Consider the following 27,201-nt stretch of genomic DNA (forward strand, 5'->3'; position numbering starts at 1 on the left):
TTTATACATATCTCTCTGTGTTCGCAAAAGTAAGTTTCACTGTACAAGGGAACCACATCACTTGCCAAGTAACACACACTACCTTAATGCAGATAGGGCTGCTAGAAATCTAAGCATCACGCAGAGTTTTCCAATAATCCAGAACATGGATGTCCAGATCTGGAATCAACCTGGAATGAATCTAAAGTGCTGTTTGAGTTATCTTTGTGTCAGTGGCATTAGCCAGCCACTGACAGGAGACACTGAAGATATGGCTATCACCTGGGCAAAGGATTCAGAACTGTACAGTTGATGTAAGATGAAGAATACACCCCACCAGAATGGCTTTCTACATGCATGTCGAGAAAAGTTCTAAGATAATCAATATCAAACAAGTCAAGAAAATAACAGTTAGTTCAAGCCAAGAGGGTAGGCAAATGACAAAAGACTACAAAATGTACCGCATGCTGAAGGAAGATATAAGTTGGTGAATACAAATTAACCCAAGATAAAATAACCTCTGCTATATTCAGTGACATACCCTTGTCCCCAAAGAGGAAGCTTAGACTCAGTCTGGGGAGAGGTCTGAGAGAATGGGGACACTTTTATAAACAAATGGGAACTAGAGCAACATACAGTGGTGCTTGAAAGTTTGTGAACCCTTTAGAATTTTCTATATTTCTGCATAAATATGACCTAAAACATCATCAGATTTTCACACAAGTCCTAAAAGTAAATAAAGAGAATCCAGTTAAAGAAATGAGACAAAAATATTATACTTGGTCATTTATTTATTGAGGAAAATGATCCAATATTACATATCTGTGAGTGGCAAAAGTATGTGAACCTCTAGGATTATCAGTTAATTTGAAGGAGAAATTAGAGTCAGGGGCGGCACGGTGGTGTAGTGGTTAGCGCTGTCACCTCACAGCAAGAAGGTCCGGGTTCGAGCCCCGTGGCTGGCGAGGGCCTTTCTGTGTGGAGTTTGCATGTTCTCCCCGTGTCCGCGTGGGTTTCCTCTGGGTGCTCCGGTTTCCCCCACAATCCAAAGACATGCAGGTTAGGTTAACTGGTGACTCTAAATTGAGCGTAGGTGTGAATGTGAGTGTGAATGGTTGTCTGTGTCTATGTGTCAGCCCTGTGATGACCTGGCGACTTGTCCAGGGTGTACCCCGCCTTTCGCCCGTAGTCAGCTGGGATAGGCTCCAGCTTGCCTGCGACCCTGTAGAACAGGATAAAGTGGCTAGAGATAATGAGATGAGATGAAATTAGAGTCAGGTGTTTTCAATCAATGGGATGACAATCAGGTGTGAGTGGGCACCCTGTTTTATTTAAAGAACAGGGATCTATCAAGGTCTGATCTTCACAACACATGTTTGTGGAAGTGTATCATGGCACGAACAAAGGAGATTTCTGAGGACCTCAGAAAAAGCATTGTTGATTCTCATCAGGCTGGAAAAGGTTACAAAACCATCACTAAAGAGCTCGGACACCACCAATCCACAGTCAGACAGATTGTGTACAAATGGAGGAAATTCAAGACCATTGTTACCCTCCCCAAGAGTGGTCAACCAACAAAGATCACTCCAAGAGCAAGGCGTATAATAGTCGGCAAGGCCACAAAGGACCCCAGGGTAACTTCTAAGCAACTGAAGGCCTTTCTCACATTGACTAATGTTAATGTTCATGAGTCCACCATCAGGAGAACACCGAACAACAATGGTGTGCATGGCAGGGTTGCAAGGAGAAAGCCACTGCTCTCCAAAAAGAACATTGCTGCTCGTCTGCAGTTTGCTACAGATCATGTGGATAAGCCAGAAGGCTATTGGAAAAATGTTTTGTGGACGGATGAGACCAAAATAGAACTTTTTGGTTTAAATGAAAAACGTTATGTTTGGAGAAAGGAAAACACTGCATTCCAGCATAAGAACCTTATCCCATCTGTGAAACATGGTGGTGGTAGTATCATGGTTTGGGCCTGTTTTGCTGCATCTGGGCCAGGACGGCTTGCCATCATTGATGGAACAATGAATTCTGAATTATACCAGTCAATTCTAAAGGAAAATGTCAGGACATCTGTTTATGAACTGAATCTCAAGAGAAGGTGGGTCATGCAGCAAGACAACGACCCTAAGCACACAAGTTGTTCTACCAAAGAATGGTTAAAGAAGAATAAAGTTAATGTTTTGGAATGGCCCAGTCAAAGTCCTGAACTTAATCCAATCGAAATATTGTGGAAGGACCTGAAGCGAGCAGTTCATGTGAGGAAACCCACCAACATCCCAGAGTTGAAGCTGTTCTGTACGGAGGAATGGGCTAAAATTCCTCCAAGCCGGTGTGCAGGACTGATCAACAGTTACTGGAAACGTTTAGTTGCAGTTATTGCTGCACAAGGGGGGGGCGGTGTCACACCAGATACTGAAAGCAAAGGTTCACATACTTTTGCCACTCACAGATATGTAATATTGGATCATTTTCCTCAATAAATAAATGAGCAAGTATAATATTTTTGTCTCATTTGTTTAACTGGGTTCTCTTTATCTACTTTTAGGACTTGTGTGAAAATCTGATGTTGTTTTCGGTCATATTTATGCAGAAACATAGAAAATTCTAAAGGGTTCACAAACTTTCAAGCACCATTGTACAACAGGACCCACAATAGTGGACAGCCTGAGGAGCAGCTAGGGGTTAAGTGCCTTGTTCAAGGGCACTTCGGCCATTCCTGCTGGTCCAAGAAATTGAACCAGTGACATTTTGGTCTCAAAGCTGCTTGTCTAACCTTTAGGCCATGACTTTTATCAGACAATATCTGGAATCAAGTAGAACTTCTTCCAGATTTAGGGTCTGCCTACACTGATCAATGGATTTACAAGAACTATATTGACCAGTGTTAGATTAATTTCTTAGTTTTCCCATTATTCAGACTTTCAAGTACTGGTAGGTGAATGCAGGTGTGTGATTCATGTGTCCATCCATCCGTCCATCCATCCATTATCTGTAGCCGCTTATCCTGTTCTACAGGGTCACAGGCAAGCTGGAGCCTATGGGCGAGAGGCGGGGTACACCCTGGACAAGTCGCCAGGTCATCGCAGGGCTGACACATAGACACAGACAACCATTCACACTCACATTCACACCTACGGTCAATTTAGAGTCACCAGTTAACCTAACCTGCATGTCTTTGGACTGTGGGGGAAACCGGAGCACCCGGAGGAAACCCATGCGGACACGGGAAGAACATGCACACTCCGCACAGAAAGGCCCTCGCCGGCTGCTGGGCTCAAACCCAGGACCTTCTTGCTGTGAGGTGACAGTGCTAACCGCTACACCACCATGCCGCCCGATTTGTGTGTCATTTCTGTGAAAACGGAGATGCATTTTCATGCATTCAGTCTACACTATATAACCAAAGGTATGTGGACATCTGACTATCACACCCACATGTGCTTTTTAAACATCCCATTCCAGATTTAGTCCTCCTTTGCTCTTATAACCTCCACTCTGACAGGAAGACTTTCCGCTAGCTTTTTGAGTGTGGCTGTGGGGATTTGTGTTCATTCAGCCTCAAGAGCATTACTGAGCCTGCAGTGGGTGAAATGGTTTGCATATATGATCACCTGTAATAATTACGGTCTCAAAGCAGAAGAATACACAGATTTCAAGGTCTATGCTTACACCAATGCCTTTGATTAATTCATGGTAAGGAGTAGAATTAAAAGATTGTAGCCCCAAAACTGAACATGTGTGGGATTAATGTATATCAATCATTCAGTCACGAACACAAAACACTGTACTTTTGTTTGATAGATTTAAGCTTATTCAAGGTGCCATAATGAGTTAATCACTGCCTTGTTGTTGTACATACCCCAGTCACACTGAGAGAGAGCGAGAGAGAGAGAGAGAGAGAGAGAGAGAGAGAGAACAGGATTGCCACCAAATAAATAATACCAAACTAATAACAAGGGTGAGTCTATTATAATGCTTTCCTTTTACTTCCAAACATTTTTGTTGCACTGAAATGATTTACCGTACAGAGCTTTATAACTGATACCTTTCATGAGATATCTAGTATAACCAAAATGTCCTTATCTCAGTCAGATATACAGTGGTACTATTTGATGGCTTATTTTTGTATTTAATTATGTATCTGTCACATCTATGTTTGCCAGCTGCTAAGTTTTTTTTAGCTTCCATATTTCTTATCCAGTGTTTCCCCTAAGTTTACTGGCTTGAGGGGTGGATGAGGATAGTCTTTTGCAGGGCCCCTCCCTGCAGCTCCTATTACAGAGCATTTGGACCTGAACAAACAGTTAAAGGAGTCATATTTAAGCCTTCACATTTAAAAATAATTAGAACAATATTTAAAATAGAGCTGCACTTTGGGCTGCACGGTGGTGTAGTGGTTAGCACTGTCGCCTCATAGCAAGAAGGTCCGGGTTCGAGCCCCGTAGCCAGCAAGGGCCTTTCTGTGCGGAGTTTGCATGTTCTCCCCGTGTCCGCGTGGGTTTCCTCCGGGTGCTCCGGTTTCCCCCACAGTCCAAAGACATGCAGGTTAGGTTAACTGGTGACTCTAAATTGAGTGTGAATGGTTATCTGTGTCTATGTGTCAACCCTGTGATGACCTGGCGACTTGTCCAGGGTGTACCCCGCCTTTCGCCCGTAGTCAGCTGGGATAGGCTCCAGCTTGCCTGCGACCCTATAGAACAGGATAAAGCGGCTAGAGATAATGAGATGAGATGAGAACTGCACTCCTGTTTTTTGTTTGTTTGGGTTTTTTTTTCTTGACCTTAAAGTAAGTGTGTGTGTGTGTGTGTGTGTGTGTGTGTGTGTGTGTGTGTGTGTGTGTGTGTGTGTCCGCGCGCGCATGGGGGGGTGCCCTTCCCAATATAATGGTAGGGGAAACCCTGTTATCTATATTGATCATTAAAAGTTATTTCTTATAATAAAGAAAAAAACCCTCATCTCCAATGTTACCAGCTTAACCCTCTTGACCTGTGTTTTGGTAGTTGGTCAGACTAAGGGACATTCCATTCATCTTCAGTAACCATTTTATCCTGAGCAGTCACACTGGACCTGGAGACAAACCTGAGGACACTCAGCGGAAGGTTGGAATACACCCTCCGTCACAGGGTACCATGCACACACACACACACACACACACACACACACACACACACACACACATTCATTCACACCTAGGGGCAATTTTAGCACAGCCATTCCACCTAATGGTATGTTTTTGGACATGGGAGAAAACCGGAGAACTCTAAGGAAACCTACATGGAGATGGGAAATGACACTCAACAGGGTTGAACCGGGAAAGTGGTGAAGGTAATTTTCTTCTTCTTTTGGCTGCTCCCATTAAGGGTCATCATGATCCACATATTTGATTTGGCATAGGTTTTTACACCAGATGCTCTTCCTGATGTAACCCTCTCCAATCCATCTGGTCTTGGGACCAGCACTAAATATGCACTGGCTTGTACTATTTTCACTGTCATTTTTACCTAATCTGCATATCTTTGGACTGTGGGAGGAAACCACAGGGGAGAGCAGGTGTTGCAAACTCAAAACCAAATCCAAATTGAATGACTGAACACGTAGTCAGGGTCAGGCAAGGGCCAGTCAATGTGCAGACGGCGTATCAAAGGACAGGCATGAAGTTGAGGTCAGGGTATAAATGTAAACAAAGCCAAAGTCATGGGAAGTCAGGCACAATAACTATAAGGCTTGGTATAATCAGGCATGAGGACACAAAATGATACTTTGCACTGAGGTGAGTGTTTGCTGAGCTTAAATAGAGCTATGATTACTGTGATGATGGGGAACAGGTGCGCTCCTAATACTCAAGAGAGGTGGGGTGATGTGGTGCTTGGGAGATGTAGTCTGGAGCAGCCATGTTTGGATGCCGTTACAAACTTAGACTTTCAGCGATATCACTGACAGAACACACACACACTCTCCCGAGGCATTCACTCTGAGAGCAATCTCCTTTCAGGGGCGACCTTTTCTCCTGGGTGCTGGCTTGTCGGGATGTGCAGCATGGAAATCCTGGGTGAGTAGTGGGTCTAGAATGTCCTTAACATTAACTCAGCTGTGCTCATCTGGGCCATATCCATCCCAATCCACCAGATATTCTAAGTGTCCTTGCCTATGACAGGAGTTGAGAATCTTGTGCACTTGATATACCAGGTCCCCTTCAACTTCTAGGGGAGAGGGAGGTTTACTGGTGGGAGCACTACTTGCCAGGGGTCCTTGAATGGCAGACTTTATGCAGGACACATGAAATGTGGGTGACATATGGAAATGAGGTGGGAGTTCTAATTTATAGGTGACCTCATTGATTCTCTGGAGGCCCTTGAATGGGCCAATGTATCAGCGTGGAGCTTGCGACATGTACTGGGATCTCATAGGTCTCTGGTGGACACCCACACTTGGTCGCCGGGAGAAAAGACAGGTGTTTCCCTTCTGTGTCTGTCTACATATTGTTTGTACTGAGGGCTACCTGCTCTAATCACTGATGAACTCCTTCCCAAAGTTGTTCACTTCTTTTGAATCATGAGTCATCTGCTGGGATTTGAGATGGTGAATTATCCCAAGGGAGCACAGATGGCTGGTAACCAAGGATACATTGGAATGGTGTTAACTGGGTGGCCGAGTGCTTTAGGGAGTTCTGGGTGTATTCAGCCCAGGGGAGGTATTGTGCCTAATCTTGCTGGTTTTCCATACAGTACACTTTTAGGAAACACCCAATCTCTTGATCGGCTTTCCACTTGGCCACTGGATGTTAGGCTGATCGATACCCCCAGTTTGTCCATGAACTTAGTCCAAACTCTGAATATGAATTGAGGACCTCGGTCACTAATCATGTCCTCCGGAAGGCCATAGTATTGGAAAACGTGAGTGAATAGAAGTTAACCAGTCTTGAAGGCTGTGGGCAGGCCTGGCAGGGGAATGAGTTTAAGTGCTTTAGAGAATTGGTTGATGACTATCAAGATGATTGTATTACCTTGTGACTTGGGTAGATCAGTGATGAAATCAATGACCAAATGTGACCAGGGTTTTTGTGGTATGGGCAGTGGGCAGAGTTTACTGGCTGGAGGAGCCCAAGGTACCTTGGCTTGGGTGCAGGTGGAGTAGGAGGATACAAAGTCATTAATTTCTGAGGTCATGTTTTCCCACCAGTATTTGTTTCTGAGGAGCTGATAGGTATGCTGACTGCTTGGGTGTCCTGTGGCCAGGGATGCGTGAGCCCAGGTTTGCCTCACAATTGTGCAGGTACATACATGAGACTGGGAGGACAGGCTGCAGGAGGGTTACGTGGCTGGGCCTGGGTTATCTCCTTGTCCACTTCCCATGTAATCACCTGAATGAAGCACTAGGATAGGAGTTGGTTCTAGACTGAGGTTGGAAGCAGTGTGGAGTAGTGAAAGGGTGTTGGCTTTAATGTTTTTGGAGCCTGGATGATAAGAGATGGAAAATCTGAAGCAAATAAAGAATTGCGCCCATCTAGCCTGATGAAGATTGAGTTGCTTAGCTGTTTTCAGGTACTCAAGGTTTTTATGGTCGGTGAGGATGTTGAATGGATATGTTGCCCCTTCTAGCCAGTGTCTCCATTCTTTGAGTGCCAGCTTTATCGCAAGGAATCCCCAGTTACCAATGTCATAGTTTTGTTCAGCTGAAGTCATTTTTTTTAGAAGAAGGCCACGGGGTGTAGCTTGGGCCTCTCACCAAAGCGTTGTGATAATACTCCTCCCACTCCCATCTCAGGTGCAGCTACCTCTACAGTGAAGGGTATATTCAGGTCTGGGTGTCAGGGAATAGGGGTAGAAGTGAGAGTGGTCTTGAGTTGTTTAAAGGCCTTTTCTGCAGCTTGGTTCCACTGAAGATGTCTGGGACCCTTCTTGAGTAGAGCAGTGAGGGTTGAGACTATAGTGCTGAAGCCTCTGATGAAATGACAGTAAAAACTGGCAAAACCTAGGAAGTGTTGCAACTCTTTGCCCGTCATGGGAGTGGGCCAGGCGGTGACTGCGGAAACCTTGCTGTTGTCCATGTTGACACCTTCTGCACTAATGATGTACCCGAGGAATGAAATCAGAGTGATGTGAAATTCACACTTTTCTGCCTTGACATGCAGGTGGTTCTCAAGGAACCAGGTGAGCACTGATTTGACATGGTCCTGGTAAATGGCTTGGTTAGGGGAGTAAATCAGGATGTCATCTATGTAGGTGATGACATAACATCCCAGCATGTCTCTCAGGATGTCGTTTATTAAACACTGGAAAACACTTGGAGTGCAAGAAAGGCCGTAAGGCATGACACAATAATTTGAAGTACCCTCAAGTGGTGCGGAAGGCTGTCTTCCATTCATCACCTTCACAGATTCTCACCAGGTTGTATGCACTTCGGAGATCTAACTTGGTGAACACCCAGGCAGATCTTAATTGCTCCAGAGCTGAGGGTACTAGAGGAAGTGGATGGGATACTTGAGGGTGATCTGATTCAAACCCCCTGTAATCTATGTAGAGGCAGAGCCCCCCCCTTCTTTTCAACAAAAAATAAACTAGCAGAAGGTGGGGAAGTGGAAGGATGGATGTATCCTTGTTGCAGCACTTCTTGAACATACTCCTCCATAGCAGCTTGCTTGACGATACAAAGGGGGTAGATGCGGTTACGTGGAGTTGTGGTGCCAGGGAGGAGATTGTTTGCACAATCATAGGCTCAATGAGGAGGGAGACAGCTAGCTTTACCTTTACTGAGCATTTCCTTTAGTTCATGGTTGCAGGCAGGGATATGTTCGATACCTCCAGGTGAGGGACTTTCTACAGATGTGTATGCCACAGTAATGGATGGGAGCTGCAAAAACTTTTGAACACAGGAGGATGACTATTGTAAGATTTCTCAGAGTTGCCAAGATATTAGGGGATCATGGGTTTGGAGCCAGGGGAACCCCAAAAGTATGGCATGGTTAGCAGTGTGGGTGACAAACAGGGCAATGCTTTCTACATGAAGGGCTCTGACCTGAATGTCCAGCAGCAGGGTGCAGGTGGTGACGAGCCCCTCCTCAATGGGATTGCCATCAATGGCCTTAAGACTCACGGGTCATTGGCGCTCTTCCATGGGCAGGTTGAATCTCTGGATGATCTCGAGACTGATGAAATTGCCTTCTGTCCCTGAGTCTATGAGTGCAGAGAGAACATGGGTCAAGTCTGGGAGTTTTAGCAGCACGTGACTCTTAAGTGAATGAGTAGAAGTGGGTTCATAACTCACCAGGCTGGTGGACCTGGATTCATTCTGAGGGGGACCCTCCCATCTGGGTTTAGGTAGTCTGATCAGGCACATAGCAAGAAGGTGACCATGTTCCCTGCAGTAGCAGCATAGGCATGCAGGTATGGGAGATTTCCATCAGGGCCTGTGTGGAAGTTGAGGAAGGGCTGTAGTGTGCCGAATTGAGGGTCTGTTCTGGAGCAGATGATCCAGCCATATGGCCAGGTCAATGAGTGAGTTGAGAGTGAGTTACTCATAGCAGTATGCCAGCTCAGTGAGTACCTCGGGGCTGAATCCCTGTTGGAATGTTGCTTTTAGTGCTGGCTCATTCCACTCACTTCCTGCTGCTAATGTGTGGAACTCCAGAGTGTACTCTGCAACTCCTCTCTCCCTGCTGGATTGTAAGCAACTTCTCTCCAATTTCAACACCCTCGGGTTGGTGGTCAAAAATTCATTTGAACATTTCAACAAAGCAATTGTAGGAAGAAGTATGCTCACTTTTATGCTCCCAAATGGAGCTTGCCCACTTCTTGGCCTTGCTAGTGAAGATACTGATGAATTGCACAATTTTCTGCTCCTCAGTAGTGCCTGTGAGAGTCAAGAAATGCAACGAGCACTGGAGAAGGAAGTGCTTGCACTCAGAAACCTCCCCGGAGTATTTTTCTGGTCGGAGCACCATTGTGGCTGTGCTTGTGGAGGACACTGGCCGTGTCAGCAGGGCCTGCGAGACAACAGCTGTTAGTTGTGACATTCTAGCATTCAACTCACTTAACATCTGTTGGTGTTCTCCCAACAATTGTCCCTGCACATTGAGAGCAGTTTGCTTCACCTCCTCTGCTGCATCTATTATGGCGAAGTATCCTATCAGGGTGCAGGCACTTATAGATGCAGGTGCAGAGGAGAGCAGATGCATTACAAACTGGAAAAAATCCAAATCGAATAACTGAAGACATAGTCAAGGCCGGGCAAGGGTCGGTCAATGTGCAGATAGAATATCAAAGGACAGGTGTGAAGTTGAGGTTGGGGTGTAAATGTAAACAAAGTCAAATACAGGTACAGTAACTATAAGGCTTGGTATGATCAGGCACAAGGACACAGAACAATACTTCACACTGAGGTGAGTGTTTGCTGACCTTAAATAGAGCAGTGATTACTGAAATGATGGGGAACAGGTGTGCTCCTAATACTTAGGACAGGCAGGGCAATGTAGCACTTGGGAGATGTAGTCCAGAGCAGCCATGTTTGGATGCTGCTCTGAATGTAGACTTGCAGCGTTATTACCGACACCATGAGATTTGAACCAGGAACCTTCTCGTTGTGTGGCAACAGTGCTAACCACAGCACCACTGTGTTGCCCTGCAGGTAATTATCAAAATTATGTATTATGTTGGCTTGACAGAGCCAACATAGTGTTCTCCATGATCTTCCTATTATTATTATTATTATTATTATTACATTTCAAAGTGGTGGTGTAGTGGTTAGCGCTGTCGCCTCACAGCAAGAAGGTCCGGGTTCGAGGGCCTTCCTGTGTGGAGTTTGCATGTTGTCCACGTGGGTTTCCTCTGGGTGCTCCGGTTTCTCCCACAGTCCAAAGACATGCAGGTTAGGTTAACTGGTGACTCTAAAGTGAGTGTGAATGGTTGTCTATGTGTCAGCCCTGTGATGACCTGGTGACTTGTCCAGGGCGTACCCTGCCTTTTGCCCATAGTCAGCTGGGATAGGCTCCAGCTTGCCTGCGACCCTGTAGAAGGATAAAGCAGCTAGAGATGATGAGATGAGATATTTCAAAGTATGTACTATTTTCATGGGTCACAATTTTTGATACATGAAATTTGATATAGAGCCCACATGGGGAATGGGGTGTTTTTATTTTTGGGAAAGACTGGAATTGGGGTTGCAATGTAGCAATGCTCCAAAGTGCATCATTTTTCCATAGAGCAGACTTTGAGGTGCTTTTATTTATAGTCAGCAGACCATAGGAGCTACAGTCATGAAACTTGATCATGACATGATATGATTAAATCATTACATTATATACATGGGGAATCTAGCAACACGCTAGCAACCACTTAGAATATCATAGCAACCACCAAGCAACACCCTAGCATCCAACTGGTTTAGCATAGCAACCACCTATCAACACCCTAGCAACCAATTAGGTTAATATAGCAATCAACCGGGTTCATTTCTGAGTGTTTTAACACTTTAATGACTTAAAACTTGAATCTTTGAATGTTTTCACCTTTTAACCTAATTTTTAAGGTTGAAGCTAAGGTTAAGGTTAAAGTTGTTAACCTTTATATATGACCATTACACTCACTGGCCACTTTAATAGGAACTTGTTCTTGATTCTAAGATTCCTGTTCTTGGCTGGCAAGCATGGAACCCAATGTGTTCTTTCTGCTGCTGCATGCTGAGATGCTTTTCTGGTCACCACGGGTGTAAAGAGTGATTATATGAGTTGCTATATCCTTCCTGGCAGCTCAAACCAATCTGGCCATTTTCCTCTGACTTCTCTTATCAACAAGGCATTTGTTTCCACCCACAGAACTGTTGCTCACTCAATGTTTTCTGTTTTTGCATCATTCTGCGTAAACTGTAGAGACTGTTGTGTGTGAAAACCCCAGCAGATCAGTAGTTTTTAAAATACTCAAACCAGTCCATCTGGCACCAACACCCATGCCACAGTGAAAGAAAGTCACAATTTTCCCCATTCTGATGTTTGAAGTGAAGATTAACTGAAGCTCTTGATTTGTATCTGCATGATTTGATGCATTGTGCTTCTTGGAAGGGATTGGCTGATTAGATAACGGCATCAAACAGCAGGTGGATGGGTGTTCCTAATAAAGTGTCTGGTGAGTGTATAACATATTAACCTTTTAACCTTTGCACACTTAACTGTGAAACTTTTTAACATTTCAAAATCAGTGAAAACAAAACACTGTAATATTGTTACCTCTTTCAGTATGTTTAGTGGGCTCTCTCAAGTCAACATCAAAGTTCATCCATGAAGTTTAACCTTCTGATTGATCATCGATTTTTCTGCTTTGTTTTGCAAGAGTTTTGTAACCTTAACACAATGCTGCTTAAAGACCTTTTTTTTAAATTAACAACAAAAAGCATCTCATTATCTCTAGCCACTTTATCCTGTTCTACAGGGTCGCAGGCAAGCTGGAGCCTATCCCAGCTGACTACGGGCGAAAGGCGGGGTACACCCTGGACAAGTCGCCAGGTCATCACAGGGCTGACACATAGACACAGACAGCCATTCACACTCACATTCACACCTACGGTCAATTTAGATTCACCAGTTAACCTAACCTGCATGTCTTTGGACTGTGGGGGAAACCGGAGCACCCGGAGGAAACCCACACGGAGAACATGCAAACTTCACACAGAAAGGCCCTCGCCAGCCACGGGGCTCAAACCCGGACCTTCTTGCTGTGAGGCGACAGCACTAACCACTACACCACTGTGCCGCCCAACAAAAAGCATTCATTGATTAATTTTCTACACCACTTATCACTGAAGGTTGCGGGTGAGCTGGAGTCAATCCAGGCTGATATCGGGCAAGAGACAGGGTTCACCCTGGGCAGGTCGGCAATCTATTGCAGGGCTAACACAGAGAGACAGACAGCCATTCACACTCACATTCACATTCACATCTGTGGGCAATTTAGAGTAGCCAGTTGACCTAATGTGCATGTCTGGACTGTGAGAGGAAACTGGGGCACCTGGAGGAAACCCACGCAGGTATAAGGAGAACATGAAAACTCCGGTCAACCCGCAGGTTCGAACTCAGAAACATCTTGTTAACCGCTGCACCAAAATGCTGCCCACAAAAGACATTGTAGGACTTTATTTGGAGATTTTTCCTCTCATTTCTTCCTGTCCTCTGTGCTGTGTTGTGCTGCATGTTGACTCTGATTATTCCTCATTCACAGTCACAATGAGTTTTGGGTAACAGCATGATGCTGAGTCTCCTTCAGTGTGCATTAAGATTAAGGTGCTCATGAGGAGCCATTTTGAACTCCTCAGTGAGGACTGGGGTGCTGTACAGTCTCACAGGCACATGCAGATGTGTACTGCACGTACACATCTGCATGAATAAAATAATAATGCATGAATAAAAGTAGTTTTTATTGTACTTTCGCTTTCCTTTTTGTACTTTCCACTTTTGCTTTCCTTTTTCCATTTTTCCCCTCTTTTTCAGAAGAATGCCAAGACCGGAAGCTTTCTTTTTTCTCCTCCTGTGTAAAGACCACAAGCGGAGGCCATCCACATCGGATCTGCTTTAATATCAAAAGATCTTTGATTAAGGTACGTGAATCTTTTTATCATGGCACACCTTCAGCCTGTTCAGTGTGTTGAGTGCAGGATGTTTAGTCATTCTTCCTCCGTCGCGAGCGATAGCTTTATTTGTGATAAGTGCAGATTAGTTAGCTCTCTGACGGAGAAGATTGCAGTCCTAGAAGTGCATATCCAGGCTTTAGAGAAGGCCAGTGAGAATGAGAACAGTGTAGTTTCTCTAGGGGAAAGTCTGGATGCCCTAGGTGGAGTTAGTAATCCCCCAACTCCAGCATTAGAGCCCTTACAGTGGGGTGAATGGGTGACAACTCGGCAGCATACATGTAAGCGTAGAGCCAAAGCTACTGCTGAGGCTCGCCCACGGGAGCACCACTCCTCTCCGCGTCACATGTCGAACAGGTTTGCTCTCCTTAGTGATGCACCCGCTGAGAAACCTGAAAGAGCTCTGCACTCAAAAAAAACATGAGTGTCTGTTACATGAACCTAAGTCTAACATGTAACGGTTGACATTTAGGTCACTCAACAAAATTGTTTCTGGCTAAGTTAACGCATTTTACTTGGGTGGAAATACTTTCCATAATTTTATTACATTCACTGAGCAAGTTATTTTTTTGAGCGTGGTTATAGGGGACTATCATACGGCATGTGAAATTAGCTCAGCCTTTAGGGGCACCAGCAGCTTTAGTCAGGTGTATACCAGGAGCCAGGGCGCCGGACATAGCAGGTAATCTTAGGTTCTTAGGCAAGCACAGGTTCTCAAAGATAGTTATCCATGCAGGAGCTAATGTTATATGCCTTCGTCAGTCTGAGGTTATGAAGAGTAACTTTGTAGAGGTGTTTAAATTAGCGAAGGTGATGTCCGATGTTGTAGTATGCTCTGGCCCCATCCCAATGCGGCGTGGCGATGTAGCTTACAGCAGGTTATGGTCGCTGAATTGCTGGTTGTCCAGGTGGTGCTCTGAAAACAGTGTGGGCTTTATAGATAATTGGGCTAATTTTGAGGGCACTGCTGGCCTGTTAGGGCGGGACTGTATCCATCCCACTTGGGAAGGTGCTGCTCTCATTTCTTGCGGCATAGGTCATAGTCTCAGAACAGGTCTAGTTAATTTCTGACAATCCAGAGCCAAGGCCAGGGAGCAGATGAACAGGCTAAACCGACTGTCTGCTAGCTGCACAGAGTCGTCACTCAGGGTCCACTACATCGAGACTGTGTCTGTTCCCCGAGCTCAACAAAAAAGTAGAAATATTCAGAGAGTTTGTTCCAGTAACCTAATCAATATAAAATTAGATCATACTGACTGTACAGCCACTGCCAGCACCTTTGATCTAAAGGTGGGGCTATTAAATATTAGATCTCTTACATCTAACGCGCTAATGGTTAATGAACTCATTACTGATCAGGAGTTTAATGTATTGTGTTTAACAGAAACATGGATTAAACCAAATGAATATATAGCATTAAATGAAGTGAGTCCTCCTGGATACAGTTATATACACCAGCCTCGTCTAACTGGCAGAGGAGGAGGCGTCGCGGTTATTTATAATGATTATCTAGGTGTAACACAAAAACCTGGTTATAAATTTAATACATTTGAAGTTCTTCATACTAATATAATGTATGTAGCCTCGAAAAATAAGTCAACCCAGTTAATTCCATTACTTCTTATTTATAGGCCCCCGGGGCCATATTCTGAGTTTCTTTCTGAATTTGCAGATTTTATCTCAGATCTGGTTATTTCCTTAGACAAAGCTTTAGTTGTCAGAGATTTTAATATTCACTTCGATAATCCAGAAGACCCTTTGAAAACAGCGTTTGTGTCCATTTTAGATTCAGTAGGGATTAATCAGAGTGTCATAGGACCGGCCCATAATGGTGGTCACACCCTCGATCTAATACCACATTCGGGTTAAACGTAGAAAATACAGTCATACTTCCACAGTCTGAAGTTATCTGAGATCATTATCTCATCTCATTCACAATATGTCTGAGTAATAATATATGCACCTCACCACGCTACTGTATTAAACGTACATTCACGTCAACTACTGCACAGAGCTTTATAAATGATCTCCCAGAGTTATCAACTTTGATTGGGTCACTGTCAGCCCTCACAGAACTTGATCAGGCAACTGAGTGCTGAGAGTCAACGTTCCACCATACTTTAGATAATGTAGCTCCTCTTAAAAGGAAAATGATCAGAGAGAAAAAAATTAGCACCTTGGTATAATGATGACACTCGCACATTAAAACAGACCACTCGAAAATTGGAACATAAATGGTGTCAAACAAAATTGGTAGCGTTCAAATTAGCGTGGAAGGAGAGCTTCCTGAAGTATAGAAAAGCTCTTAGTGCTGCTAGATCAACATATCTCTCCTCCCTAATAGAAGATAACAAAAATAATCCTAGATTCCGATTTAATACTTTTGCAAAATTAACCAGGAATAAGTCCACTATAGACACATGCACACCTGCAGTATGTAGTAGCGACGACTTCATGAATTTTTTGAATGACAAAATTGAGAATATCCGACAAAAAATTCAAACAACTAATTTAAGGTCAGACAAAGTAAGTGACTCTGGAGTTAACAATATAACTGTATTGGATCAGCAATTAGAATTTTTTACTCCCCTTAGAGAAACTGAATTACTTTCATTAATCGCTGCACTTGTGTACTAGATCTCTTACGTCTATTCAAACAGATAAAATACCTGAAGTAATTGAACTGCTTCTAAAAAATAATAAATTCTTCTCTTAGGATTGGCTATGTACCCAAATCCTTTAAACTAGCAGTTATCAAACCCCTGATTAAAAAACCTGACCTTGATCCCTGTCAGCTGTCCAATTATCGGCCAATATCAAACCTCCCCTTTATCTCCAAGATCCTTGAAAAAGCTGTTGCACAGCAGTTATGCTCATATTTACATAGGAATAACATCCATTAAATGTATCAGTCAGGATTTAGACCACATCATAGCGCAGAGACAGCTCTGGTTAAAGTAGTAAACGACCTACTGTTGGCGTCTGATCAGGGCTGTGTCTCGCTGCTTGTGTTGCTTGACCTTAGTGCAGCATTTGATACCATTGATTATTCCATTCTTCTGGATAGACTAGAAAATGTTGTGGGAGTCAAGGGAACGGCCCTCTCCTGGCTCAGCTCTTATTTAACTGATCGCTATCAGGATGTTGATGTAAATGGTGATTTTTCTAGACATACTGAGGTAAAGTTTGGTGTTCCACAAGGTTCTGTCTTGGTTCCACTGCTTTTTTCTTTATATATGTTACCTCTGGGTGATATTATTCATAAACATTGTATTAGTTTCCACTGTTATGCTGATGACACAAGAAGGTCCTGGGTTCGAGCCCCGGGGCCGGCGAGGGCCTTTCTGTGTGGAGTTTGCATGTTCTCCCCGTGTCCGCGTGGGTTTCCTCCGGGTGCTCCGGTTTCCCCCACAGTCCAAAGACATGCAGGTTAGGTTAACTGGTGACTCTAAATTGACCGTAGGTGTGAATGTGAGTGTGAATGGTTGTCTGTGTCTATGTGTCAGCCCTGTGATGACCTGGCGACTTGTCCAGGGTGTACCCCACCTTTCGCCCGTAGTCAGCTGGGATGGGCTCCAGCTTGCCTGCGACCCTGTAGAAGGATAAAGCGGCTAGAGATAATGAATGAATGAATGAATGAATGAATGCTGATGACACACAGTTGTATGTTTCTGCAAAACCTGATGAGAGACACCAGCTTAACAGAATTGAGGAATGTGTAAAGGACATTAGACACTGGATGCTTATTAACTTCCTTCTGCTTAACTCTGACAAGACTGAAGTACTTGTACTCGGCTCACATCCAGCTAGAAGTAAGTTTTCTGATTCCACAGTAACTCTGGATGGCCTTTCTGTTTCTTCACGTGCAGCAGTAAAAGACCTCGGAGTGATTATTGACCCCAGTCTTTCATTCGAAACTCATATTGATAACATTACCCGGATAGCTTTCTTTCATCTCAGAAATATTGCTAAGACAAGAAATTTAATGTCACTACACAATGTAGAAAAACTAGTTCATGCTTTCGTTACCTCCAGGTTGGATTATTGTAATGCCTTACTCTCTGGATGTTCCAATAAGTGCACAAACAAGCTCCAGTTAGTTCAAAATGCTGCAGCAAGAGTCCTTACTAGAACTAGAAAATATGACCACATCACCCCTGTCTTATCCACACTGCATTGGCTCCCAATCAAATTTTGTATTGATTATAAAATACTACTATTGGTCTTCAAAGCACTGAATGGTCTCGCACCACAGTACCTGAGCGAACTTCTGGTCCTTTATGACCCGCCACGCCTACTTAGATCAAAAGGTGCAGGCTATCTGCTGGTACCTCATATAGTGAAGGCTACATCAGGGGGCAGAGCCTTTTCTTACAAAGCCCCACAGTTATGGAACAGCCTTCCAAGTAGTGTTCAGGAATCAGACACAGTCTCAGCGTTTAAGTCGAGGCTGAAAACATATCTGTTTAGTCAAGCCTTTTGTTAATGGTGTTTGAGGTAAAGGTGTAGATCTGGAGGGTCCTCAGACAAAGTGTTTTGGTAAACTGGGATGTATGGATGCTGTCAGTCCCCCACTCGCTTGCTCACTCGAGTTTGTTGATGGTGTAGTGGCTGCTGCTTTATGTCCCGGGGCTCCCTCATGCCTGTGTTACCTTCTGGCTCTCCGCTTTTAGTTATGCTGTCATAGTTAGTTTTGTCGGAGTCCCTGCTTGTACTCAGTGCAAAATGTATACTGTTCCTACTTATTCAGGTGACATCGGGCATACCTAACAACCTGTGTTTTCTCTCTTCCCCCCCCCGCCATCTGTCCCTCTGAGTTACATCAATCCTGGGATCGAGGTGCTGACCTCTTCTGCTCCTCAGACCTGCCTGATCCATCCTGGTCATCAATATCTGGTTGGAGTCTCATCACATCATTCCTGTGGAGGACGGCCCCATATGGACAGTTGAAAGTCACATTTGGAAGACACTCTGGACACTTACAGTAATGCTTTTGTGGCTGAGGACTACAGTTGCCTTGCTAACTTTGGGACTGCGGTTGTCATGAGCAGTTTTGCACTCAAGTTTCCATTAATGAAGAGTTTATAACATCAACAAAACTGACTTCATGTTAAAACTGTTGTTATAGTCATGTTGTCTGTTGTTGTCCAGGTGAGGATTGGTTCCCTTTTGTGTCTGGTTCCTCTTGGGGTTTCTTCCTCATGTTGTCTGGGGGAGTTTTTCCTTGCCACCATCGCCACGGGCTTGCTCATTGGTGATAGATTAGGGATAAAATTGTCTCATGTCTTGGGTCATTCAGATTCTGTAAAGCTGCTTTGGGACAATGCCTATTGTTAAAGTGCTATACAAACAAACTTGACTTGACTACTGGGAGACCACAAGTGCGCCATTTGGGACAGGCTCATTTATGAACTCTGCTTTTTCCTATGTGGTCACAAAATCAGATTGTGAAGCTAATAATAACAGTATTATTACTGTTATTATTAAATATTTCCTACATACCTGAATGAAAGTGTGATTATAGGATTTCAGTGGATTTCTATTGAGAATGGGAGTCTCTCTCTCTCTCTCTCTCTCTCTCTCTCTCTCTCTCAGACATACACAAAAGATGGATATTTTAATATTTATGATATGACTATTTAAATTGTTAGTCTTCTTAGTTCTAAATTAATACACTACATTAAACCCCAGGTAGAGTTGAGATATAGTGCAGAGTTTCAGAATTACTTAGACATAAAAACATACACCCGTGCCATATACTTGTATACGCTTTAACTTTATACACTTTTGGTATTTCAACCTACCAGAAACCTTTGCCGCTGCAGCAACAAATATCCAGAATACTATCAGGTAAGGAGTCTCCATGTGGCCCCATCTTAATGTCACTACAGAAAGATTTGTTAAATTTGTCTCTCCATAGTTATGCATTGCTTCTCCAGTCTGTCCTCCAGCCACTGGGGTAGTTGCATGTATCAGAAATACAACCCCCAGTAAACAGAGATGGGTAGAGCAAAGCATTGTGTAAGGCGGACAACAATGTCTCAGGTTCGGCTTTTGCCTTCTCCACACTTGCAGCACAGTTAGTTATATCTAGTCCAGAAGTGCCTGTGAAAGCGTGAAAGTAGCCACACTCCTATGTAGTTGTCCCCCCCCCCCCCTCTCTTCTACACTTATTTTGTCCCTGGTCAGCACTAGTGCAATAGCGTAAGGAGAAATCCACTGTCAGCCTTTTAAACTGACCTTGATGGACTGGAGAGGGCAAAAAACATCCTCATTGGACACAGAGCTAATGTGTGACATTTATAAAACATTTTAAGTATTCAGGTATCATAAATCAGGGTTTCTTAAATGTCTCAAAGTGGAAAAAAAGTAATAATAATAATAATAATAATAATCATTCTTGGGTGGCATGGTGGTGTAGTGGTTAGTGCTGTCGCCTCACAGCAAGAAGGTCTGGGTTCGAGCCCCGTGGCCGGCGAGGGCCTTTCTGTGTGGTGTTTGCATGTTCTCCCCGTGTGGGTTTCCTCCGGGTGCTCCGGCTTCCCCCACAGTCCAAAGACATGCAGGTTAGGTTAACTGGTGACTCTAAATTGACCGTAGGTGTGAATGGTTGTTTGTGTCTATGTGTCAGCCCTGTGATGACCTGGCGACTTGTCCAGGGTGTACCCCGCCTTTCGCCTGTGGTCAGCTGGGATAGGCTCCAGCTTGCCTGCGACCCTGTAGAACAGGATAAAGCGGCTAGAGATGATGAGATGAAATGAAATTTATTTTTTATAACATTTTGAAATGACTACATTTCATCTGAAGAGAAGGAAGCATGTAAGATGAGATTTATTTTGTGTAATTTTGTTTGGTCAATTATTTAATTTTCCTCTTTTAATGAAAGACTTGGTATAATTTCATTAATGGTAATTACAGCACATACTGCATATTTTATATGTGGAAGTTGTGTTCTGTTCCTTCATTTAGATCAGAAGACACTTAATATGGTACACCTTGCCTGTAAGGTTAGTGATGGTTAAGGTTGGCAGAATGATATGGTATAAGGTAGGGAGGTCATGTATCACATTGTTGAGTTGTCAGTTGTCCTATGGTTGTGGCAGACATTAAAGTGAATCGAGTGAGCAGAAAAGCTGTCCCCATGTTTTCTCTTCTCCCACGACCTGAAGTTAACTTTTAAAAGCAGTCTAGAAAAAGCCGCATTATAATAATATAGTATGATGACTTTATTGAAAGAATAGAGATTTTCTTTCTTTAGATTTACATTAAAATTGTAATAAGGTTCAAGTTGACATTATTTAAAGGATTGCTTGTTTTAATGCTTCAGGTTTGTGGAGACAAGTGACAAGTCAAACTGACTATTAAACATAAGAACTCATTTTTTTAATAAGTATGCCACCTGGATTGACTACAAGAAAGCCTATGACTCGATGCCCCACACATGGATCTTGGAATGCTTGAAACTGTACGACATCAACAGAACTCTCAGAACCTTCATCAAGAACTCAATGAGGCTGTAGAAAACCCTAGAGGCCAACTTCAAGCCAATAACAAAGGTCACCATCAAATGCGGCATATACCCTCTCCCGGCGGCTGTTCTGCATAGGACTGAACCCCCTGAGCCAGATCATCACCAAGAGCGGCTATGGATACAGACTGCAAAATGGAGCAACCATCAGCCACTTCCTCTACATGGATGACATCAAGCTCTATGCCAGGTCTGAGTGAGACATCGACTCACTGATCCATACCACCAGGATCTACAACAATGACATCAGAATGTCATTTGGACTAGATAGGTATACCCAGATGGTAACAAGGAGAGAGAAAGCAGTCAGAACTGAGGGGTCAGTACTACCAGATGGCATAATAGGAGATGTGGAAGATAGCTACAAGTACCTTGGAATCCATCAGGCAAATGGCAACCATGAAGAAGCTGCCAGGAAAGCAGCAACAGCCAAATACCTATGGAGGGTAAGGCAAGTCCTGAGAAGTCAGATGAATGGGAAGAACAAGGTCCGGGCCATCAACACCTATGTCCTGCAGGTCATCAGATACCCTGCTGGCATAATAAGTTGGCCGAAGGAGGAGAAAACTCCTGCCAATGTATGGAGGGTTTCACCCCAAGTCCAGCATCCTGAGGCTGTACGCTAAGAGGAATGAAGGAGGCCGAGGACTAGTGAGTGTCAGAGCCACTATCCAGGATGAAACAACAAAAATCCATGAGTACATCAAGGAGATGGCCCCCAATAATGAAGTGCTTAGTGAAAGAGGAACCATCATGGAAAGACAAACCACTGCACAGGATGTACCATCAGCAGATAGAAGTGGCTGATATTGAAAAATCCTACCAGTGGCTGGATTAAGTTGGACTGAAAGATGGCACAGAGGCACTAATCATAGCTGCCCAGGAACAGCCCCTAAGCACAAGATCTATAGAGGCCAGGGTCTACCACACGAGGCAGGACCCCAGGTGCAGACTGTACAAAGATGCCCCCGAGACAATCCAGCACATAACAGCAAGGTGTAAGATACTAGCAGGAACAGCATACATGGAACGCCATAACCAAGTGGCTGGCATAGTGTACAGAAACATCTGTGCTGAGTATGGACTGGAAGTCCCAAGGTCATAGTGGGACACATGTCCGAAGGTGGTTGAGAATGACCAACTAAGATTCTGTGGGACTTCCAGATACAGACAGACAAACTGGTAATGGCAAACCAACCGGACATGGTAGTGGTGGACAAACGAGAGAACAAGGCTGTGGTGATAGATTTGGCAATACCAAGTGACAATAACATCAGGAAAAAGGAACTTGAGAAACTCAAGAAGTATCAAAGACTGAAAGAAGAGCTAGAAAAGATGTGGAAGATGAAGACAGTAGTGATCCCCCATGGTGATAGGAGCCCTCGGTGCAGTGACCCCCAAGCTGGGAGAATGGCTCCAACAGATCCCAGGAACAACATCCGAGATCTTTGTCCAGAAAAGCGCAGTCCTAGGAACAGCTAAGATACTGAACAGGACCCTCAAACTCCCAGGAGCTTGAGGGAATAAAGACCGGCCAAAGGAGGGGTGAGTGGAGAATATATATATATTCACTATGTTTTTCTTTGGTGATGTACATGTCATAATGTGTACCTTTTTAGTTGTTGTTTTTTTAAAATAAAACTCATCTACTCTGGCATTTTGTAATCCAAATCAATCATTGCAAATGTTACAGTAATCCGTTAACTATTTAGTATAACCAAACTGTCATTTCTTTATTTAATATTATATTATGACAAGTTTCTATTGAGCAATCTCACTGCCACTGATTAAACAACAACACAAGTTATCTCACAGGGTCTCATCTGATGCTATCAATTTAGTGCTGACTTCATTTTTCTCCTGAAATGTTATATATTCCAAGCTACATGTTTGACAGACTGTGCTAACAGTTTGGCACAATGATGATGGTATTTTTGGTCTTTTCGAAGAAAAAAAACCAAATACCAAATATTCCAACTTTGAAACAAAATATTTTTGGAGCACTTCTTCCGAGTGCATACTTTGTCTTCATGAATACACTTTAGTTTGGGATAAAACTGAGAACAGTCAGCATCATTATCCTTTCCTCTACAAGCAGTTAGTGATGTTTGATGTGATGTTATATGGCATACACGTTAAATATCCCACATGATAACTGCACAAAAGGAACGACCTTGAATGAGACATTTTTGTTACTAATTTCAAAACATTTAACAAGCTTTTCTAAAAAAAAATCCTCTTCACTCATGTCCTATGAGGGAAATTCATTTTAATGATTTACACGCATCTTTCCACTTGTCTGTTAGTGAGCCTTCCGGTGCGAAGGGTAAGACAGCTTAGTAGGATATTATAGTATTTCCTTTCAATAGTGGTGCAATGTAAGTAAGTACAGTTGCTTAAGTCTTGTCCTTGGGTACACATTTAAAATACTTGTACTTAACTTGAGCATTTCCAGTTTAGGCAACTTTATAGTCTACTTCTACTATATCACAGAACCAAGTATTATACTTTTTACTTCATTATATTTGTTTGACAGCTTTATCTACGAGTTACTTTTCAAACTACAACCTTTCATACTCTTCCTGTCCAGTGTAAAAAAAAAAGTGGCTTATCTCTAAATGGTATGATTTTGATTGTTTGTGATACACTGAAGAATTAAGTGTTTATGGGTTGAGAAACTCATCCTACTCCTTAAGCTAAATAAACTATTAATAATAATAATAATAATAATAATGGGGCGATACGGTGGTGTAGTGGTTAGTGCTCTTGCCTCACATCAAGAAGGTCCGGGTTCGAGCCCTGTGGCCGACGAGGGCCTTTCTGTGCAGAGTTTGCATGTTCTCCCCGTGTCCACGTGGGTTTCCTCTGGGTGCTCCGGTTTCCCCCACAGTCCAAAGACATGCAGGTTAGGTTCACTGGTGACTCTAAATTGACCGTAGGTGTGAATGTGAGTGTGAATGGTTGTCTGTGTCTATGTGTCAGCCCTGTGATGACCTGGTGACTTGTCCAGGGTGTACCCCGCCTTTCGCCCGTAGTCAGCTGGGATAGGCTCCAGCTTGCCTGCGGCCCTGTAGAACAGGATAAAGCGGCTAGAGATAATGAGATGTTTTGAATGCAGGACTTTTACTTATAGTGGCGTATTTTTATAGTGTGTTATTCATACTTTTACTTCAGTTAAGGATCTCAGTACTTCTTCCACCACTGCCTTTCAATTAGAAACAGATCTTGGGTTGTTCAACACTGAAATGGACTTGCACTGAAAACGCTGAGAATTATTTTGGTCACTTGAATAGTATTATATCAAAAGCAAACATTATGAATTACTCTTGTCAATCATTACAATGAAGATTGTGCAGCTATGTTTGCAATTCGACATTAATTTCTTTTTAAAGACGTTACTCAACTTCACTGGAAGTCAAATATTTCTTTCTTGTATTGTCAAGTTCTACAGTATTATATCTACAGATTTATGTGTCTGACTTTTTATTCCCTTTCACTGAAGGCATTTAAGTACGCTGAATAAAATACAGCGGGGGCAGTGCTGCTGAAGCCAACATCACATAGCATCTCACAGCTTCAAGGACATACAATTACACAAGTGAGCCATTTGTTATTTCAAGCATCCATTATTAACCCAAGCTATTTCCATACACTGGCAGTTAAAGTGGCTACTGAGGAGGGAAAAAAAAATATCACCATGTCATGCATTAATTCACTGCAGACAGAATGATAATTCCTGAGCCAGTCTGTGTGCACTAGGTTATTAAACATACAACTGGCCTGCAGGGCACGGTTCAAAGAAAGGGGAAAAGACAAAAGAGAGTGCTTTAACTCTGGGGCTGAAACTTAAATTTGTGTTAAATCGCAGTGACTTTCCAAAGCAAGAGTTGTTAACTAGTAAAAACCTATAGTACTGTGCAAAAGTCTTAGGCACCCTATATATTTTTTTTTTCATGCAAACTTTGTTATAGATTTCTATTTTATGACTTTTACATTATCGAGTCAGTACAAAAACATTTTAGAGTTCCAAACATTTGGGTTTGGTTTTTCTTTTCAGCACAAAATTTGTTACAGGGAAAAAAAATATTTGTATCTGAGCAGTATATTCCATAAGAGCGCACTTTTCAGATGAAAAAAGAAAACATAATGAAGGCTACTGGGTTTTGGTGCAAAATGAAGAAGCGAGTGTGACAGTGTCCAGAAGAACTGTGGCTGGTTCTGTAAGATGCTCAGTAAAACCTACAGCTCATTTCCGCATAAAACTGCACTCATTGTACCTGAGACTACTATTTTTTTTTTTAAGCAAAGGGTCGTCTCACACCAAATATCGACTTCATTTCATTTATTATGGCTTACTGATTACTGTTTATAGTATTTTTTTTAAATGTTGAAACATTTTATTTCATTATTTTAAGCCATTTTTGGTCAACAGCATTTCTTTACATGTAACTAAGACTTTTGCACAGAACTGTATCATGTGATATCTTATTTGGTCCATCCATGACTTAAAACATGACAGTGGACTTGAAACTATATTAACCTTGCAGAACAGATCCAAACTAAGTGTGTGATACAGTACAAATAGAACATTTTCACTAATCTGCCTCTTTGGAAGCAATACCATCTGCATGTCATCATGTTTCTTTCAAAAAAGTAAAACTCCTCTCAGTCTTATCATTAGTCAAAGCAGGATGTCAGTGTTGGTTTACCTAGTTTGCAAAGCCAGCAGACAAAGATCCACAGAGCCACAAAGTATGGGGTGTCCACATGATGCCATTTCCATGTGACGATTGGCAGTGTCGTGATGGAAACGTTGGAAGAATGTTCTGACGCCGTGCTACCTTGCTCCGTGGATGAGCTATGACTGCTGCTTTGGCTACTTCTGCTGCTCCATAATCGGTCAGCCCAACACAAAGTATTCAATATTAATAGTACAGTGACGAATAAGCTCAGCCTTGACAAAAATGCCATGTTGAAGAGGGTTCACTAGTTCAGTTTAGCCCTTCGTTTGTTGTTGTTGTTTTTTGTCACTTGCTTGTCCTTTCTGACCTTGGAATTCTTTTGGTCTGGAAAACTTGAGACTATTCTCACATACTTCTTACTTATCTTCTTACTTAGATTCAGTCTCTTTCTATATTTTTCTAACACACCTCTGTCAGCCTGCAGCATGTATATATCGCCTGTGTCCATCCTTTGGTTAGGCATTGCTCCTCCTCTGGCTAAAAAAAGACTCAGTAATGGTTAGGACCTGGCCACACCTTCTCGACTCACCTGTATTAATAAAAACCTGTAGCCACCATGAAACTGGATCTAGTTCCGCTCCACTGCTCATCAATTGAGACAAGTTTTTTTTTTTTTTTTTTTTACTAAGACTGCTTCACTCATATTACTGTAACAGGCTATTGTTTTCTCTCAAACATTTTCTTGAAAAAAAAAGAAAGAAATGAAAGAAAAAAAATTACAAACCCATAGTATACAGCACCAGTCAAAAGTTTGGACACAACTTCTAATTCAATGTTTTGTCTTTATTTTTATTAATTCACTTCATATCTTATGGATGTCGTTTCTCTTTACTTAGTTGAGCGGTTCTTGACATAATATGGATTACTACAGTTGTGGAATAGGGCTGTTTACTGTATTTTTATTATTTACTATTTACTGTTTGATCTCAGATGCATTAAGAAGGCAAGAAATCACACTAATTAACTTTTGATGAGGCATACCTGTAGCTGTTAATTGAAAAGCATTCCAGGTGACGACCTCAGGAAGCTGATTAAGATAATGCCAATGGTGTGTAAAGCGTTATCAAGGTAAATGCTGGATAATCTGAAGAATCTAAAATATTCCATATGCTATTTCATAGTTCTGATGTCTTCAGTATGGTTCTACAATGTAGAAAAGAGTCACAATACTGAAAAAATCTATCAGTGAGTAGGGGTGTACAAACTTTTGACTGCTACTCTAGTTTTAAGGTATCAACAATATAAAAAACCTACAAAAGTGGGCCTTAAGAGCCTATTTGAGTTTATGTACCTTAATGTTTTCTGAATACATTTGTGCTACTCGAATTAAACGTA

At 42.8% G+C, this 27,201-nt stretch overlaps 1 protein-coding gene across 1 annotated transcript in view; it reads right to left on the reverse strand.

Annotated features, from left to right (window-relative positions):
- Positions 1 to 26,253, reverse strand: part of LOC132870446 (sodium/hydrogen exchanger 3-like) — a 37,585-nt gene extending 11,332 nt beyond the window's left edge. The window contains exon 1 of the mRNA XM_060904087.1: positions 25,834 to 26,253. Within this exon, the coding sequence (XP_060760070.1) occupies positions 25,834 to 26,095 (262 nt within the window). The 5' untranslated portion in view covers positions 26,096 to 26,253. The remainder of the gene's footprint in view (positions 1 to 25,833) is intronic.
- Positions 26,254 to 27,201: the final 948 nt, after the last annotated feature.

This window comes from Neoarius graeffei, chromosome 22 (genome assembly GCF_027579695.1).
Source record: "Neoarius graeffei isolate fNeoGra1 chromosome 22, fNeoGra1.pri, whole genome shotgun sequence".
Taxonomy (NCBI): domain Eukaryota; kingdom Metazoa; phylum Chordata; class Actinopteri; order Siluriformes; family Ariidae; genus Neoarius; species Neoarius graeffei.